At 31.9% G+C, this 20,122-nt stretch overlaps 3 protein-coding genes across 3 annotated transcripts; all 3 read left to right on the top strand.

The window, feature by feature from the left end:
• Positions 1-1,332: 1,332 nt before the first annotated feature.
• LOC124534861 (probable ribosome biogenesis protein RLP24) lies at positions 1,333-3,026 on the top strand. Its single transcript, XM_047110888.1, has 3 exons — positions 1,333-1,490; positions 1,616-1,938; positions 2,779-3,026. The coding sequence occupies exons 1-3, from the start codon at positions 1,410-1,412 to the stop codon at positions 2,951-2,953; spliced, it is 579 nt and encodes a 192-aa protein (XP_046966844.1). The 5' UTR covers positions 1,333-1,409; the 3' UTR covers positions 2,954-3,026.
• Positions 3,027-4,085: 1,059 nt separating this feature from the next.
• LOC124534729 (neither inactivation nor afterpotential protein G-like) lies at positions 4,086-13,190 on the top strand. Its single transcript, XM_047110718.1, has 11 exons — positions 4,086-4,304; positions 4,567-4,769; positions 4,964-5,182; positions 5,987-6,199; positions 7,142-7,305; positions 8,090-8,250; positions 9,065-9,186; positions 9,952-10,135; positions 10,754-10,898; positions 11,829-12,008; positions 13,008-13,190. The coding sequence occupies exons 1-11, from the start codon at positions 4,178-4,180 to the stop codon at positions 13,141-13,143; spliced, it is 1,854 nt and encodes a 617-aa protein (XP_046966674.1). The 5' UTR covers positions 4,086-4,177; the 3' UTR covers positions 13,144-13,190.
• A 3,632-nt stretch (positions 13,191-16,822) lies between these two features.
• On the top strand, positions 16,823-18,327 carry LOC124534904 (retinol dehydrogenase 11-like). The gene has a single exon (XM_047110947.1). The coding sequence runs from the start codon at positions 16,889-16,891 to the stop codon at positions 17,783-17,785; it is 897 nt and encodes a 298-aa protein (XP_046966903.1). The 5' UTR covers positions 16,823-16,888; the 3' UTR covers positions 17,786-18,327.
• The last annotated feature ends 1,795 nt before the right edge of the window (positions 18,328-20,122 follow it).

Genomic DNA, 20,122 nt, shown 5'->3' with positions numbered 1-20,122 from the left:
TAACGAACGGCCGTCCCAGGGGTTATAGTGTGTACGAATCCCACAGAACCCCTTGAAGACTTACCGAGGTAACTTTCAAAGATGTCCCAATTACGACTATAGAGTTTACACCATTACTTTACAACCCGAAATCTTATTTATTTCTTACTAGTTACTTTGTATTGTTAAATTCTGTTATATGTATATTAAAACTAGGCTAGGCTAGGCTAATTAAAACTTTTTTTTAATATTAAAGATAAACGAGCAGAAGGTCTATTTAATGGTAAGTAGTCACCGTCGCCACTTAAGTATCAAGTCGCTCTAAATAGACAAATTCACACGTGTGGAAATGAAATGAGTGTTGTAAAAATGTGGAAAAAAGAAGAAATTACATTTATCAAAATAATATTTTTTTTTTCGTTATTAAGATTTGCATGCATTTAAAAGATATTCTTAACGTAATAATTAAAACGAATTACGAATTTATTTTATAATTACGAAATTACGATTACGAATATGTAAACTACTCGCGTCCACAAGGACATCAACTTTTTTTAATTTTGACACAAATTTCTCTCATAAATCGGCGGTAAAAACAATCTTAGCATTTGCCATCTGAATAGCAATGAAGTGAACCAAGATCCAAAAGACCGCTCTCATACAAAATCAATAAATTAACACGCAGCTCGCGGTTCTCAGGAAAACATTCGACTGACAATTTTCACTTCCTTCATTATGTTAGTGTTATTCATCGACACAGACGGACAAATAAAGCTTTCATAAATTAAACAACAAAGGTTATGGACTCTCTCTTTCCTTAATAATACCAAATTTAGGAGAAACATTAGTCCGCATTACATAATTATCTTTATAAGGTGAAAAATACATTCGTAACGGTTTGTTTAAAGCATACAAAATGTAGTGTACTTAGTTGCTTCGAGTAATTAGACACTTAACATCCAACGGTCGAAGTAAACATGCCGGTATTTTAGGAAAGCTATAAATCGGGCAGTCAACTGAAAAGTTAAATTACCTATCAGCTTTGTGGTATTCCGGCTAACCAACTCGTTTTACGAGTAACTTATTGGTAGCTAACAAAATTAAGTCTTATAATAATTAATGAGTTTTGCGACATCTATCGCGTAGTAGCCAAATTACTGGTAAGAAATAGTACGCATACAACCGCTAGATGACTCCGCAAAACAAAATATGTAATTAAAAAATTGGTAATATAAATATTTTAGAACAAATAAATAAATAACAGTTACTATTTACTTTATTTTTTTATATTTTATACATTGCTTTTACAAAATTTGAAATTACTTATTTATTTTAAGGAAAGCAACACCGCAAACTACTTATTCTATAATTCCACCATCTTATTTCTTTTTTGACGTGCTGTCAAACTATCAAAACAGCACGTGTTTATAATGCGTATAGAAACTTGTTATTTCTGCTCCTCCAGGATATATCCTGGCCATGGCATACAATTCGTGAGAAACGACTGCAAGGTAAATTACAAAAAACTTAATTACAGCAAAAAGTTTCGGCATAATATTTACTTAAAAGAACCACCTATTTTTGTCATAATATTGCATCAAGTGTAAGTAATCTTAATAATCTTATTGTCAATTAGATTTTCAGGTTCTGTCGTTCAAAATGCCATGCAGCATTCAAAAAGAAGAAAAACCCACGTAAAACTAAATGGACGAAAGCTTACCGTAAGACTGCCGGTAAAGAATTGGCTATTGACCCATCATTCGAGTTCGAGAAACGCCGTCATGTTCCCGTCAAATATAACAGAGAACTCTGGACAAAGACCATTGAGGCCATGAAGAAAGTCGAGGAGATCCGACAGAGACGTTCCAACAACTATATCATGCAGAGATTAAGGAAAGGACGGGAAGTTGAGTGGCAGAGAGATGTCAGGGAAGTTCAACGCGATATTTCTCTTATCAGGTATGTAAAAGCTCATTATATGTAATTGAAACTTCAGTTCCACGAATATTCCTTTATAATGTTGCTTTTTTTATTGTCCTGATATACTTTATTGACTTCAATGATTTCATGCCTTCTGAATAATTTCTTTATTTTATATTTGGATTGCCATATTGCCCACCTAAATTACAATGAATAGCATGCCTAACCAACCATTGATATTTATGCCACTTAAACTATAAACAATACCTTACATCACTGATGCACTACCAATTTTGAGAAATAAATGTTGAGTCTGTTGTGCTTGAAGTCAAACTGACTCATACACTCTTCTAAGAGAAATTCAATGTCATGATTGGATGGCAGTATAATGAGATGAAAAAAGGTGAACATCATAGGTTAATTAAGATCTCGACCAATTATACCATGACAATTTGCTGTTCAAAATTATTAATTTAGATTTTTGATCCCTTGTTCCATTGGTTGGGAATAGAATATAGATTTCTTCAGATTAGAGTTTTGTACAAAGCCTTACCGTGAAGTGAATGTATTTGTCTCTGCAAAAAATTACAGAAATTCCTTCAATGACTTTCAGAATTACTGTTGAAGTAAAAACTTAAATAAGCTTTTACATACTGTTAATAATTACATGCATAACAATATACTTTTTAAGGAATTAATGTAATGTAAACAAAGCACTGTTTTGGATGTAAAATATTTCAGTACTCAGGTTGGGACTTGTATTTATTTATTCTGGATGAACATAGATTGTCTTTTGATAGAACAACTAGATTTATATTTGTGGATAAATAGTTTTTAAAAAAATATATATATAAATATTAATCCGAATTCCCCTTCTAGATCACCTGCTGCTGGTCTCAAGCAAAAGCAAGCAGAAGAAGACACAGAGATGGAAGTCGAACCAGAAACAATCCAAGTCATTGACGCTAAAGGTCGCAAGCAAGTTATTGAAGCGCCTGTCATGGTTCCAGCTACCGGTGAAATGATCGAAGATGGAGGAGATGTTGTCTTATAACAAAACCATATAATGTAATTTTGTTATAAATGTTGACTGAATTTTTCAAAATAAAAACGAAATAACAAGTTTAGCACATATAATTGGACGGGTTATGATTTTGTGAATACATTTTCGAAAATAAAAGAAATAAAACCATTCTATTAAAGTTCTTGTACACTTGTTATTTATTACAATACAATACTTCATTCTGTTAATAAAGAAATATGTATCATCATATTTATTGTTTTGGTACTTTTGACAACAATCCTTTTCATTTCACTATCAATCTTTGGACATGATCAAAGTAATAATATTATTTTCAATCTTAGCGAATATGCTTATCATATTATTTATAAATAAAGACCTAGTAAATATTATGCTTCTTAATTTGATTATAATTGGTACATATTTAAATTAAAATTTGTAAAAAAGAATAGATGTATTCTTCAAAATGTATTATAATATATAATTGAAATTCTAAAAAAGTATCTAAAGAAATTAAATATATTTCATTTTATTAAATATATCTCCACCATTTTCTTTTCCATATACTTTTATACAATAATTTATTTGTACATATAACAATTGCCTTGATTTGTATTACCAAATACAAAATAATTTAAATTTCGAAAAATTTGTTATTAATAACTAAATCATGCAAATAACGTGACACTACTTTACTTTTTACTTACTTATTTTTCATTTTTTTGGAAAAAGTTCTATCTATATGTTGTTTTTTGTTGTACTTACAAATATGAACTAATAAAGCTGCAAGACCATGACAAATTACAGAATTGCATCATATAAATAAAGTATTGATTTTTATCGCCATCAAATAGCTTAATCCCCTTAGGTTTTCTTTCAGAAGTGGTAAACCTTTTCGTAAAATGATGTTTATTGGAAATTATTAAAGTATTGTGAGGTCAATTCAGAGAGAAGTGAGGATTGTTTAGAACAGTAATTTTTGTATGAATTTTATCAATATTGTACTGGTGAATTTAACGTAATTTGTATTACATAGGTAATGGTAATAAAAATAAATTAAGAAATAAAAATTCATATTAAACGACATTAATCATGGATTATTTAAGTGTTGGAATAAGTCTTTTTTTATGAAATGAACTGAAAGGTTTGTCTGCTCTGTCTAATTCAATTAGTGTCGGTAGCAATGTCTGGATTAAGTAACAGTTAGAGGAGTAATTTTTTACGCACGGCAGCCAGTCCGCTGTGATATGAAACAAAATGTCGATTTTAACATACACAATAAGCATATTAGTAGCATTTGTTTCTTACATAGTGTATCAAAAATATGCAAACGTTTATACGAGTTTTATAACTAAACCAGTGAAGAGATATGATTACATAATCGGTAAGAATGCATTGAATTGCGACATCCTATACATATAGAATCCTGTGAAAATAAATAAATTTATTTTGAAATATGTTACTTTGCTATTTTACTGCGTCAGGCGCACTTTATTTCAAAATATTTTTTACTTAAAACAAACAATAATATTTTTAGATTATATTGTAATAGTTTATGTAGAGTATATAAATACATATAATTCATTTATGACTGTTTAATGCAATCTATTTCTTAAACTTAAGAGCTAATAATGTATTATATTTAGTGGGCGCGGGTACAGCGGGTTGTGTACTTGCTTCTCGTCTCTCTGAGGATCCTACAGTTAAGGTACTGCTGGTTGAAGCTGGAGATCATATGGGTTATTTCTCCAAAATACCACTGACTTCCACTGCCTCACAGCAGGGATCAAATGATTGGTCCGTGCGAGCTACACCTCAGAAGTACTCGTCTTTTGGACTTTGGAATCAGGTAATAATAATAGAAAGTAATTTTTCAATTAGAATAGCACATTTTACTAATAAAATAATCTCTTTAAGCTCGTACTTAGAATAAATAGTCTCACTGACAAATCATTCATTTCATAATAAGAAAATATATTAATTATTTATAATATGTATATTCTGCAAGTAATATTTCTAAGCAAAATTTTATTATTTTTTAAGACCCCTATAATCCCACGTGGCAAGGGTCCCGGTGGATCTGGACAAATCAATTTCCTTCTCCATGGTTTCGGCCTTCCTGAAGATTACAATAGATGGTCGAGACTCGGTTTTAAAGGTTGGACTATGGATGACCTGAAGCCATATTTCTTGAAGGCTTTCGGAACTGTTAAGAGCGAATTCGACTCCGATAGCTGCCCAGCAAAAGGAGTGTGCGCAAAGGTTGGTAATTATCAAATATTTAAACAGTTTTTAAAGGCTATATCTCTTAAAATTGCATTAACAAAAATATAAGTATCAAGTATGTTTTTGAAATAATCTTATTAAGAAGCAATAACATTAGCGCTTTGAATATAATACCGTAAAATAAAACCGTTAAAATATTCGTATGTATTATTGTCCAATGTCACTAATCGTTTAATTAAATTAGTACACGGTTCACAGGTGGGATACTTAAATTTTAACACATCCGTGCGTCAGAAACAATTTAATTCCAGCCCCTCGTATTATCTATAAACTGTTGTGTCAATTCACTTTCCCATCGGATTATTAGTGTATGATCATTGTGCATTTGTATTTGTGCACTCACACATATGCAGAAAAATATATTCAACTTGCTATAGTCCTTGAAAATGACCTCCGTGATCGAATTCGGTCGAATATAAACTGTACCATACTTTATAGTAGATATTATTAAAAAACACTTCAATTAAATTGAGGCTGTGTTAAATTACAGAAATTCTTCAAACAATATATCTTGCGTACGGCTTTAAATGCATAATTGTAAAGCTGAAATAAGACATTTGAAGTAAGACATTCAAAATAAATAGAGTCTTCACCACTGATTGCAATAGTTGACAAGCACTTCTGAATTTTTCTTTAAAAATTCCGTATTTATATCAGTGACTTCCTCACGACAAAGCCTTAATGTGTCTAATTTCAATAAAATTTTGTCATAGGCCAAAGTTCAAAGGGCTTTAGCCTAGCTATGGTATAAATGAAATTAATATTCGCTTTAATTTTTAGGCTCCCATGAAACTGAAGCTCATAAATGAAGATAATGAGCTTATGACAATATTTAAGCAAGCGTCTTCGGCTCTCGCTGCAAAAAACACGTTATTTAGAAAAGCAACAGCGAACGTCAAAGACGGCAGCAGACATCAATCATACGACGCTTATCTGAAACCAGCACTGAAAAGAAAAAACCTGCACGTCTTGTTAAAAACTCAAGCCATATCAGTAAGTTTGTAACTATCTTAATAATCGTTTTATTATTTTAGTGTTAAAATTTCGACTGCAATATTCTGTCCTCATTGTTAAAAATTGGCTGAGGTGGCCCAGTGATTAGAACGCGTGCATCTTAACCGATTATTGCGGGTTCAAACCCACTATATATTTGTGCTTAATTTGTGTTTATAATTCATCTCGTGCTCGGCGGTGAGGGAAAACATCGTGAGGAAACCTGCATGTATCTAATTTCATCGAAATTCTGCCATATGTGTATTCCACCAACCCGCATTGGAACAGCGTGATGGAATATGTCCCAAACCCTCTCCTTAATGGAAGAAGAGGCCTTATCCCAACAATGGGAAATTTACAGGCTGTTACTTTACTTTTTTTGTTAAAAAATATATAAACGTCAGTCAATTCTCGATATAATTTTGTAAATAAAGAAAAAACTTTAGTATTAAATTAATAAAATATTAACTATTAACTTGTACACTGCATATTTGTCTGTATACCCTCTGTCAATGTTTTTGTAATGGTTTATTACAATTGAGAACTCACTTTACTCTGTGAAGATCTCTGTGCAACCCATTCGAGCAGATATCACCAACTCTTCAGATATTCTTCGACCAAACAGGAAATTATTATGTAACATTATCCCATTGTTGGTAATGCATTGGTGATGTAAGGGATAGGAATAGTGGTGACCACTTACCATCAGGCAAAAATGTCGTGTGCTGGCTATTGTAAATTACTGATTATAATGATATTCGTGAAATAGGATATCATTATAATCAGTAATTAATAACCTACTAACACCAAATATTGTTGGTGATTTGTAGTAGATAAAAAGTACAGAATTTGAACTCTACCAGAGGATCGAATTGTGAATTCATAGAATAGGCTTACACAAGCATTTATTATAATATTATCCTTAATATTTTATTTACATAGATACGGTTTGAAGAGGAAAAGGCTACGTCTCTTTATATTTTACAAGACCACAGGAATCTGGACAACATTTTCGTTAATAGAGAAATAATTTTAAGCGCTGGATCAGTCAAGACGCCCCAAATCTTGATGTTATCTGGAATTGGTCCGAGAAATTTAATTAAAAGGTAAAAAGACTACATTATGTAAATATTTATGACTATCTTCTTTAAACTTACTCTCCCACTTGTGACATTTGTATATATATTTTTATTACAACGATAAGTTTTCCGGACATCAAGATCAGCAAGATCAGCAGTTATACAGAATATCTGACATCAAAATATTACTGCTCTGAATATATTTGTCTTACAAAATAATTCCTCTGTAAAATCAAGTTGGGCATAAAAGGTTAGGCACCATTACGACTTTTCGTTGAAAGACCGCATATTCCAAAGTCCTGGGCGCAAACCCCAGTTCACGCCATGATCTTTGCGAAAGATTCTCAGTAACAACCAACAGAATCTGCAATGTGAAATTATACACACTCGCCTTCTTAGGAAGCCAGCGTGTAAAGCCATTACTCCTACACCTGAACACCCCCATCCCACCGGATTATGGATCAGGAACTGATTATGGATATTACGAATTATGAGAATGAGGGGTAGTCCACTATTATTATTTACATATATTACACATATTACTAGTATGTATTTAGATTGACAATCATGGGCAAAATTCTCAAATTCAGTTACCAAAAATATCACCATGGCATGTTACCATAAATAATAATAAAATTGGACGTACATACAACAATGTTTATTATTTTCTTCCAATGCCTTCTTGCACGAGATGTGGTGTACAAGATAAAACATTTACTGATTAGTTTTCAACGTGTATCTTTTGTTTTTCTTCGTCGTATTGGATTTAATTATTACCGCTATATCAAGTAATGTTATTTTTAATTTTAAGCCTACAAATAAACCTGATATCCGAAAACGATTGGGTTGGTCGCAATCTGCACGATCACATGAATCTTCCCATCTACGTGAGCATCAAGAAACCAATCAGTGTGACCCTGGCTAAAGTATTCAGCACGGGTACCTTGGTGGATTACTTTTGGCATAATAACGGTAACATTTTCATTATTCACAAAACTAATAATCGTTTTTTTTTGTTGTAAATATTCATATAGTTAAAAATAAAAGTGATAATTTACAATGTCAGTAGTAGTCTTAAAAAAATCATATTGAAAATTTTCGTTGGTTATTTATAATACTAGCAGAGAATCTAAAGCTTATTAGCAATTAAAAACAAATTCCTTTGACCATTTAACCAAGTAATGATGTTCTACAAAAATTGATACAACCGTTTTGAATAACGACAACAATTGAATACGTTGTGTAGAAGCTGAGAATTTTTCATCACTTTATTCATATCAAAAAAGTATTTAGAATATATATTATACTAAGTAATGCCAGAATTGTTTACAAGAATGGGAGGAAAAAGCTATGTTTATAGTCCATTTGCATTTTAACACCATCGATGAATGCAGTTTCGTTTCATCAACTAATAGGCTGCTACACCCACTTATTGTCTCTGTTGCAATTATTTTTACATACACTTGTCATAATCATGCCCTTCCCGCTATCCTATTGGCGCTGGCGTTATATTTTTTATGACACAAAAAAGAATTACGGACCATCTGCAAATAACTTTCAAAGAAAATTGGGAATACTTTTGCTGGTAGGATTGGAAGACAAAATGGTAATGAAGTCGCCATCTACAGATGTTTAACGATAGCTAATATTAGGTAATATACCTAATATTAGCCTTAGATCATTCGTAGTTCGTGGTCCATCTATGGTTTGAGATGGAGCTATTCTTCTCTAGAAAAATATAAATCACTTACAGCTAATAATATAGACATACATACCTTTTTACCAGGTTATTTAGCGTTCCCGCCAGTTGCCGGGGTGGAATATCAAAATGCATCCGCTCTGATGCTCTTCTCAATGGGATCATCAAGCGAGCGGCTGTTGAGAGATTTGTCAAACTATCGACCAAAGGTACATTTCCTCAAATCAATAATTGAGTTCAAAATTTATGAGTTTACATAAGTCTTTAAGATCTAGCTGCAGTGCTATTCTGTCGGGACATTTAAAAAAACGACTTAAACGTTATTTTCGTATGTTTAATACACGTACACATTGTGTATAATTGGGTATATAATTATCATAGTAATGTCGCATATTACTCTGATATTTCACGGTCGTGATCTGATGTAAATTTTGAAATTGTTTTTACAATATGCTGCTGGTCACGTGGAACACAATTAAACTCCACAAATAATAAAGACAAATTGTCCTTATAAACGTAGGTGAATTAAGTGGGTAGAGTTAAAATGTATTGATAATTGTATTAACAAAAAGCTTCTTGCATTCAAAATGTTTTTTTTTAAATTGAATACTACAATTCTCGTTATAAATCTGCCAATGAAATGCCACATCTTGGCAAAGATAACCTTCAATTTCAAGCCGATTAAATTATTTTTCTTGGAAAACTATTAAAAAAATTTTTTAATAGTTTTCCAAGAAAAAATAACTTCATCGTTAATAAATTATCGATATCTTAGAGGATTTTATCACTTTAAATGTCGCGATTACATTAATTTATCATGGACACGTTAAAATCTGCAGTTTTTTCTTAATTAATGTATTCAATCATAAAACATTGTTTTATCTCAAATCAAATTTACAAATTAATCAACAATTAATATAAATCGATACATCTAAAAAAAAAACTTAAATAATATCACTTTTCTTTATATTCAGATTTTTCGTGACACATTCCCGTTCCACAACGACACAAGTAAGGAAGGGTTTATGTTCCTCGCTACGTGCATCCAGCCAAAAAGCAGAGGCACTATCACACTGAGAGACTCCAGCACGTCGGTGCCGATTATCGTGGACCCGAATTACTTGAACCGGGAGTATGACGTTAAATGCATGATAAAAGGTATACGCCAATCATTTTTTAAATAATTTATCACTCTCTTTATCTGATAAAGTAATCTAAAGAAATGTCCTGGCAGAAATCATCACGAAAGGAAAAAGCATTAGGACCCAAGCGATTAATCCCTCTATCTCTTTCTGTTCCCTTCTTGCTGTCTCTTTCAACTATATACGGTTTTGTACAATATATTATTTTTTATTATTTTAATTCATACAGATATATTGATAACAACATTATATCTCGCCATTCAATTATTCTTAAACGTTGTTGATTTATGTTTATATAACAAATATCAAAAGTATCTAAGTATGTACCAACTGGATAGTACCATTTTTTTTTTAATATAAAAATTATAAAATCACAGTTCAATCAAGCCGATGTATAGATATATATATAGATTCGAAACTTTTCTTTATTATTCATTCTACTTTAGTCATAGTCTTGTAAAACAGCTTTCCAGCCAAGTGTTAAATCTCATTCTGGTCACATAATATTGGTTTTCCATGTACAGTTATGACATGTGATTAAGGTTTCTTCAGATATCTATTAATCTAAACATTTTAATATCGATAATTTTAGGTTTGTTGCTCAATACTGTAAGTTTCGTTTTGTGAATTTTAGCAATAAGGCGTGCGGAGAGATTGCTTACAACAAAACCGTTTGAAGAGATTGGAGCTCGGATTCACTGGCCGAGGCCTGAACGTTGCCTTACATTCTGGAATTACACCAAGTTGGATCAAAAAGGACTGGTTAGACGAAGGAAGAAGTATGTATTCGTACATCTAAGATTTAAATACAACGTGTATTTTAGTCCTAGTGCATCCGAGTTTAATAATGGATAAGCGTTCCAAAACCAAAGAGTTATCAATCGTACGATCTAAATTAACGGTTACGCTTCTGTCTTGTTTGTTTGACTCATTCACTCAAATCACCTTCAATAAAGTAATAAGATGGTTAATTGGAGCTAGAAGGACAATAATAAAGTAATTTAGATTTAACGTAAAAGATAATTGTTCTTTACAAAGTTAAACAAGATTCGTGCAATCCCGTTTGGGTTGTATTTTTTAATTTACTACTTAATTATTATATGTTGATTTTATTCAACAACAACCTGTAAATTCCCACTGCTGGGCTAAAAGCCTCCTCTCCATTTGAGAGGGTTTTGGATCATATTCCACCACACTATTCCAATGCGTGTTGGTGGAATACACATGTGGCAGAATTTCTATGAAATTTGTCACATGCAGGTTTCCTCACGATGTTTCCCTCACCGCTGAGTACGAGATGAATTATAAAGACAAATTAAGCACACGAATCAGAGGTGCTTGGCTGGGTTTGAACCCGTAATCATCGGTTAAGATGCACGCGTTCAAACCACCGGGCCATCTCGACTCGATTTTATTCATTCAGAATAAAATAATTTACATCGTCATTAATGAATCTTTGACAGCAATCAAACTGCCTCTGTTACTGCATTTAAAAAAATAACGCTTTTGTGAAATAATTTGTATATTTATAAAGTTCGCGGATGATTGCGCATCTTGTGGTTGAGAGTATCACCTATTTCTATGTTACATTTTAAATACCTAAGAACCGGCAAAAGATAAGACATGTTACAATTTAATCCATATTTTATATTGCGTATTATAATATCCAAGACTTTTTAACAAAGATAATTTATTCAATAAATATTTAGAATGAAGGCACAAGGAGCACCGAGCGGTCAGGCACAGAAAGAGGGGACGAAACCAACCAAGCCAAAGATACAAAGTCCCCCTAATGAATATTTGGAGTGTTTGCTCCGAGAGGTCGCTGTCACTGGACACCATATTGCCGGAACTTGCGCTGGCGGAAAAGTTGTTGACAGTCAGTTGAGGTTCGTGTGTAATCATTCAAAACTAACAATCATTGTCTTACTTATAAATAGTGTTACCGTGTTCTAACATCATTGATTTGTAATTCGAAAGAAGAAGACGAAGCATTATTTAATTAATTCGGTAATTCAGGCATGATTTATAGGCAATGATATTCTAATAAACAGATACGTTATATCCATACTAAACAACAGAAAAAAGTATGCCGCGCCGGGGACCGTTTATTTTAGTTTATTTTTACATTTCGTTAAAAGTAAAAAGGATAGCTTGATAAAAACAATAAGTAAAAGGGATAACTAGATGTTTTAATTACGCAAAACGTATTACTACGTAATTATGATGTATTATAATGTATTACTACGTAAAACGATTAAAGGCAAACGTCCCAATTAGGACGTTTTCTAGTCTTCACATTTTGCGCGTTAATAACATATCTGTTTACTACAATATCATTGTTTATAGGTAAATCTTTAAAAGTATAAAATGAAAATCTTAAATTATAGGAAACCATTTCAAAGCATATCTATCTTTTTTTAATATTAAGAAACGGCAATTTTCAACCGACTTCCAAAAGGAGGAGGTTATCAATTCGTCTGTATTTTTTTTTTTTTTTTTTTTATGTTTGTTACCTCATAACTTTTCACTGGGTGGACCGATTTTGATAATTTTTTTTGTTTGAAAGGTAGATTTTATATATATACAATATCATGGACTTTAATAATGGCTTCAATGCCAATAATCCAGCAGGGTGACGCACTCAAGGCCATAAAACAAGCCATACAATTACATATTCAATAAATAACAGCCACTCGTTATTAAGAAAATGATGAATTCCTGCCTTGGAAAGCACATTTCGCCGATCTGCCTGAGCTATGGTACGATCGATTGTGGGAATAAAAAAGAAGTCTATGATTATACAAAAACTTCCGTTGACATTTGTGATAGTGACAAAATCTTTGATTAGTTCGACATAGTTGTATATTAACAATATTATGTTTCAGGGTTAAGAATGTCAGCGGTGTGCGCATAATGGACGCAAGTGTATTCCCCGCTCCCATATCTCTCTACCCAAACTCTGTTATCGTAGGGATGGCGGAAAAGGCAGCTGACTTAATTAAAAATACTCCTAGACTGTGAAAATATATAATATTGTGTGCCATTAATAAACATTTTATTGATTTATATGATAACGATTTTTTTTAATATTATTTATCAGTAAATTTGAAACTAATTTCGAAAATATATCGTATAGGTCATTTCTTAGTATTTATCCATACATATAATAAAATTGGAGTGTCTGTTTGGAATATTAAAATAGCCCTTTTTTGCTTAATGCACATTATACACATACTACATACATATACCAAAATAACATTTTTTACAATTTTTGTCTGTCTGTATGTTTGTCTGTTCGTTCCGGCTAATCCCGGGAACCGACTGGACCGATTTTAACGGGACTTTCACTGGCAGATAACTGATATAATAAAGAGTAACTTAGGCTATAATAGTATTTTTATTGTTAAATTCAAACGCGAACAAGGTCGCGGGCACAGCTAGTATTATATAAAAAAATCCAAACTGCAATAAACAATTTTATGTCGGTCCGAAAGTCAATGTCAGAATTTCAAATTTGTCATTTCATACAAGGTTAACATCAAATATTTTGAAGAATAAATTAAGCAAAAAATTATAACGACACATCTATACTAATAGATGAGAGCCGAGGTGGCCCAGTGGTTAGAACGCATGCATCTTAACCGATGATTGCGGGTTCAAACCCAGGCAAGCACCACTATATATATGTGCTTAATTTGATTTTATAATTCATCTTGTGTTCGGAAAACGTCGTGAGGAAACCTGCATATGTCTAATTTCATTGAAAATCTGTACTAAATCACATGTACATTCCACCAACCCGCATTGGAACAACGTGGTGGAATATGTTCCAAACCCTATTAATGGAAAAGGAGGCCTTAATCCAGCAGTGGGAAATTTACAGGCTGTTACTTTACAAATATGATAAATGCGAAAGTAACTCTTTTATCTGTTACTCTATAAGGCCTAAACCAACGAACAGAATTTGATAAAATACGCTATGAAGGAAGATTAAACTCTAAGGAAGGACATGAGCCTTTTCCAGTATTTTCAAACTTGAATTGACATGACATCATAGGTCGAGATCAAAAATAATGTCTACTATTCAATACGAATTAGAGAGTTTTTAAGTAGATCGAACCGGTGGTAGTGTTTATTTGACAATCAATAAGTAAGTGTAATGCTTTTATATTGAATAAAGGAATTTGAGTTTGAGTTTGAGTTTGAATAGGTTGTTTTATCTACGGGAGCTCTTCGAAACGAGTTTAAAATCTCTTTTTTTTGCAGCTGTAGTTTCATATTACAACTGATACGAATATCAGCTTACGCTATTATAATACATTAGATACTGGACAACGATTAAGCGCGTTACTGTATATCCAATTTTTGTGACTGTGTTTTGTGTAAAAACCTCATCTAGGTATAAAAGTCCGAACCTTATAATAATAAAATTAACATGTTTGATACATGAACGCCCTTTCACAATATAACTATAAAATTGTATTAAAGGTCTTTTGTTACTTGTATTTTTTATTTGTTTTAAGTATACGAGACTGAAGGGATAAAGAAACGTTTATTATTTCTTAAAGAATAAAGGAATGGTGTTTTTTATCCCAGTGTTCTATATAACGGTTAGCCAATTTGTTCTGGGCCATTTTTTTCTGTTTTACTTTCATTTTTTTTTAAAGATTAGTCTTTGAACTTAATTTTTTTATTTTAATTATGTTATTTGTACGAGTACATATTTTAATAAATGATACTCCCGTGGCTCCCGGAATCCTCTGTAAGAGTTTTGACCGAATTATGGATACCAATTAAATAATTAAAAAAATCAACAGCATTATGTAACATATCAGAAGTTTAGAAGATAAACATTTATCATGTTTATCTTCTAACATATCATTTTTCAAAATCCGGTCATCGGTGAATCTTTTATTTTATTAGTTTTAGTTTGTACTAGAATGTGAAACAATAAATAAATTTTAATTCTCTCACCAATCTAATGTGTGGCGTTATCTAATTAAAACACTTAGATATATATCTATTTTGATATGCACAAACCGCTCTTGATTTATTATTCCTTCATAAACACTTAATTAACCATAATTATTTTGTTATATACTTATTTTTATAAGTGGAGGTGACCTTTTACCGTAACTTTATTCAGTTGGCGGGAGCCTTTCGTGGTAAAAATCTTAGAAATAGTTTTGGGTCTTATTATATTATTATTATTAATACTTATTGTTTATTATGATGGGTTGTCCCCTGGGGTCGCCCTTCAAGAGAGACAACTGACACTATATTTTAAACTAGTAGTCGCCCGCGGCCTCAAATATACTCCCTACCCAATTTCATCAAATTCGGTTCAGCATTTTGCTCGTTTAAGAGAGACACACACATTTATAATATTAATATAGTTAGTTGCCAATACTCGTACAATTCGTGCGATCGTGCTTTATGGAAATAAAAATATTGAGGCATATGAAAAATAATGTTAATCCTAATACAAGAAGATTGATAAAATCCAAAAGTGCGAAGACGAAGTCATATTAATTAAGAACACTAATATAAAACCAATTCTATTAATCTTACGTAATAGAAATGTAAATATTTAACTTAAACCAACATCTATACAGGTAGGATGTGTAGGTTTTAGCAAGGTTTTAGCAAAGGTAAATTTACATAGAAATAGGAATTACCACAATACTTTGGATATTATTAAAGGACAAATCTTAATTAACAAGAACTAACTTTAATTTGGTCGTCACATCCAATATCTGCAATAGCCTTATATGTATATCTGTAGAATTTAAACGTCAGGTAAAACGGTTCAGACTAAAATGCCTAAGAGTAATAATGTGTGTTAATTAATGCAAGAAATCAATCACATTTGAATTATATTAGATATCGGTTACAAGGAAATCAACATATACCATGGAAATAAAAGAAAGAAATTATTTGTTTATGAGTTTCTTATTAATGAAATATTCTATAACGGTTTCTTTTTATACTTATAATATTAGTTAATGTAAATAAATGGGTTTTGTACATTTTGTTTATGAGATACCCTTAATCGATTCGTTATGAAATCCCTATTTAGAAGCTTTATTTCTTTAAGTCATGCAACTATTTCCAGATTAGGAAAATTATACTATTTTTTGTTCTTAAATGTAAATTGATTCTTAGGGTAAACAATAACTGATAACAATCTTTAAAAATACATGCAAAAAAAAACAATATGTGAATAGAGGTTCAAGGACATTCCAATGAAAATCCTGCTTAATAAAATGTGGATTTCTATTGATTTACATATTGTAATAATAGGAGGCATTGAAGTGTACGAAAAAAACTTCAAAATGTCTTACGAGTACATGTATTTGTAAATGTGTGCACGTACAAAATCTGTGACGGTCGCAATAAGTTCATACGCTGACTTCCTATATTACTAATGTATCAAAAATCACTTAATTAGATTACTCGATAGCTAAAAGCGTTATCGAAAACTGAATTAAGCAACTTAAAGCATTGCTACAATTCACTTTATTTATCCTTGACTGATTTCCTAAGGTGATATACTTATTTTAAAAGATATAAAGCAACTATCAAATTAATCGAGAACAAAGTGAGTAAACAATGGTAACGAATGCAAGATATTTAAATACTTTTATTAATAATAATTACAAATAACATTGCAGTTCACGTTTATGGCTACTATTTCCTGTTAGCAGTAGTCTGTCAAACGACTGCGACTTGATAAGGACTTGTTATTGTTTTATTAAATGAAAATATGTGTGAAACAAGTGCACGACTGGATGGCAAAGTTGCCATAATTACTGGTGGTAGTTCGGGTGTTGGATACGAAGCGGCCAAGGCTATAGCTAACAAAGGAGCAAAGGTTATCATTGCCAGCCGAAACGAAACAAAACTAATCAGAGCAAGAGATAGACTGCAAAAAATAACTGGAAACAAAAATATTAAATACAAACTCCTGGATCTAGCATCCTTAAATTCTGTTAGAAATTTTGCCAATGATACCTTAAATATAGAAGATCAAGTGGATATACTAATCAACAATGCGGGAGCGGTAGGACTTCCTGATAAATTGACAGCAGACGGACTCAATCTTACGATGCAAGTGAACTATTTTGGTGCCTTTTTACTTACATTTCTGTTACTGCCTATGTTGAAGACCTCAGCCCCGAGTAGAATAATCAATAGTTCAGCCGCGTCAATGTACATCGGGCACATTGATTTTGATCATTGGAACGACGTTGGTCTATACACATCAGTGGAAGTTTTAGCGAACTCAAAACTAGCTATGGCATTATTTACAGCCGAATTGGATCGCAGGCTCAAAGAAACTGGTATCACGGCAAACACTATAGACCCGTTCGTAGTCCGTGATACAGATATTTTGAATAATCTTCCGAGTTTGACGAAAAACATATCGCAATTATTCGTGGACGTGATCGGTCAGCCGAAAGAGGATGTTGGTAGGCAAATCACTGTGCTAGCCGCTGAACCAGAGCTAGAAAAAGTTAGTGGGGAACATTACAAATTTTGCAAAAAGTGGATAAATCACTGGTTGGTTAGTGACCAACAATTGACTGAGCAGTTGTGGGAAACATCGAAAAATGTTATAAATTTGTCACACGATGAAGATTGGGAGCACAATGACATTTAATATTTGTATTCGTATAACGAATTAAATGGACGAAATATTGTAGTTTTAAATTGAGCCTTAACTATAATACGTACGATATATGTAACAAATTACATGCAAGAAACTTATAGTTTTAATTTCAGAGTCATTAAATGAAGTATATGCTGTTTGAATTTATTATGTGTATACAACTAATCTTTATTCGCAATTTAATAACATCGTAGTTTGTATCGTGTTATAATTCGCTTGAATAAAAACATTATTCTAACTTAATTCATAATTTGAGCTAATTTTTTAAACATAAAATTATGACTGTCTGTTTAATCCTATTTTATCTCAAGATCTTTTTTTAACATTGACATGTAAATATAATTAAGTTTAGTATAGTATATATCTAAAAATATTCAATTTATTAAGACGATTTATAGCCTATGCCCGTCTTCAAACTAAAATATTAATGAGAGAAGCAATTCCATAGATTTTTTAAGTCTTGAATGTAAACAAAATAAACGAAACAAAATTATTACATAAGTAATATATGCAACAATAAATTTTTAACAATTGTAGTGACTTTTAAATAATCTCTTACATTTATATTTACATGTAGAACTTTAACTTTTGTTGACAATTGAGACGTGCGTAGATACTAAGATTACTAAGTATGAACAACGACAATCTATTTTAATACAGTCTGTCTAAACTAGGAATGTAAACACGTGAGCTGCTATGTTTGTAGAAGAACAAATATTGATTTCTCCCAGGCCATATTAAAATATGCGAAGGAGAATGCCCATGATAGCCCATATGCAGTGAGGTTTCAAATTAAAAGTAAATAGAAAAATTTAACTTATAAATGAGTGGGTCATACCTACCCAGACGTGCTAGCGCAAAGAAGGTAATACCACCAAAAGATTTTCGATTCAATTGCGATAAGTGTCATCATGCTAATATAATTATAGTCCGAGAGCTAGTGAACCCTCGGAGTAACGGTCTTCCTGTAAGGTTAGAAATTTGTATACTGACGATTTATGGCATGCTAAGAGCAATAGCCATGACCTGGCAGGCGTCAGCCCCTTTATTTTTCGAACTGTTAAATATATGGGCTTTCAAAACTTGTTTCTGTAACTTTGAAAATTTAATAGAATAAAGTTTTTTTATTACACATCTTAAAAAAATTGACAGGCGATTACAATAAGCAGAAGTATACGACAGGTCAATTAGAAAACGTACAGTTGATGAGGTAAAATAAACTTTATCCTGTATACTTGAATTTTTTATATGTTTTTAAATAGACTTCTTAGAGTAAGTATGTACAATGCCAGGCGGTTTTGAACAGCAACACCTTGACAGGCGAGGGGACAGCTGCTAAGGGCGTGCAAATAAGAAATGTTACATGAATGCATACAGTAAATGTAAGGTATTTTATTAGGTTTTATACAATGTACATTATTTTTAACACTCATTTTCTTCAGCATCATCCGAAATTTCGCTATCACTGTTTTCATCATCATCTGATTCTTCAACAATGTTTTCCTCATCTGAAAATAGTAAAAAAAAACATTTTAATGAATCAATATGGTTGTTGAGAATTAAATATCAAGCTCAATACATAGGACTGCATATTAAATGATACAGAATAAAATAGTTGTATGTTACCTGAAATGCATTCTTGAGTTTCAGTCGATCGTGCTGTGGCAGTATCAGCAGGTTCTTGTAAAAGTATGTCGTATATAGACGATGGAACCGTATTCTCCTCAAACCAATTAAAATCGTAACGATTATCAATTAAGTTCCAACCGTTATTTTCAGGTGTAAGAATTGTTGGTTGTTTTAAATGACAATTTCGCCATATATTTGTAATGTAGGCAGTTCTCAACAATTGTTGATGTGGTTCACGTTGGCAGGGTGGTAAATTCGATGAATCAAAGCTTACTACTTTTTTCATAAACACTTTAAAATTAAAACCGCCTGGCATTGTACATACTTACTCTAAGAAGTCTATTTAAAAACATATAAAAAATTCAAGTATACAGGATAAAGTTTATTTTACCTAATCCACTGTACGTTTTCTAATTGACCTGTCGTATACTTCTGCTTATTGTAATCGCCTGACAATTTTTTTTAAGATGTATAATAAATAACTTTATTCTATTAAATTTTCAAAGTTACAGAAACAAGTTTTGAAAGCCCATATATTTAACAGTTCGAAAAATAAAGGGGCTGATGACGTGCAGGGCTGACGCCTGCCAGGTCATGGCTATTGCTCTTAGCATGCCAATCGTCAGTATACAAATTTCTAACCTTACAGGAAGACCGTTACTCCGAGGGTTCACTAGCTCTCTAGCTATTAGGGCCCTT

Source organism: Vanessa cardui, chromosome 13, assembly GCF_905220365.1.
Source record: "Vanessa cardui chromosome 13, ilVanCard2.1, whole genome shotgun sequence".
In the NCBI taxonomy this organism is placed as follows: domain Eukaryota; kingdom Metazoa; phylum Arthropoda; class Insecta; order Lepidoptera; family Nymphalidae; genus Vanessa; species Vanessa cardui.
This window is presented reverse-complemented; position numbering and strand designations above follow the sequence as displayed.

Excerpts from the sequence above, each read along its gene's own strand:
- LOC124534861 (XM_047110888.1), top strand. The coding sequence starts at position 1,410 with ATGCGTATAGAAACTTGTTATTTCTGCTCCTCCAGGATATATCCTGGC. Across the intron at positions 1,491-1,615 it reads TCGTGAGAAACGACTGCAAG|ATTTTCAGGTTCTGTCGTTC; the intron begins GTAAATTACAAA and ends ATTGTCAATTAG. Across the intron at positions 1,939-2,778 it reads CGCGATATTTCTCTTATCAG|ATCACCTGCTGCTGGTCTCA; the intron begins GTATGTAAAAGC and ends TTCCCCTTCTAG.
- LOC124534904 (XM_047110947.1), top strand. The coding sequence starts at position 16,889 with ATGTGTGAAACAAGTGCACGACTGGATGGCAAAGTTGCCATAATTACT.
- LOC124534729 (XM_047110718.1), top strand. The coding sequence starts at position 4,178 with ATGTCGATTTTAACATACACAATAAGCATATTAGTAGCATTTGTTTCT. Across the intron at positions 4,770-4,963 it reads CTTTTGGACTTTGGAATCAG|ACCCCTATAATCCCACGTGG; the intron begins GTAATAATAATA and ends TTATTTTTTAAG. Across the intron at positions 7,306-8,089 it reads CCGAGAAATTTAATTAAAAG|CCTACAAATAAACCTGATAT; the intron begins GTAAAAAGACTA and ends TTTAATTTTAAG.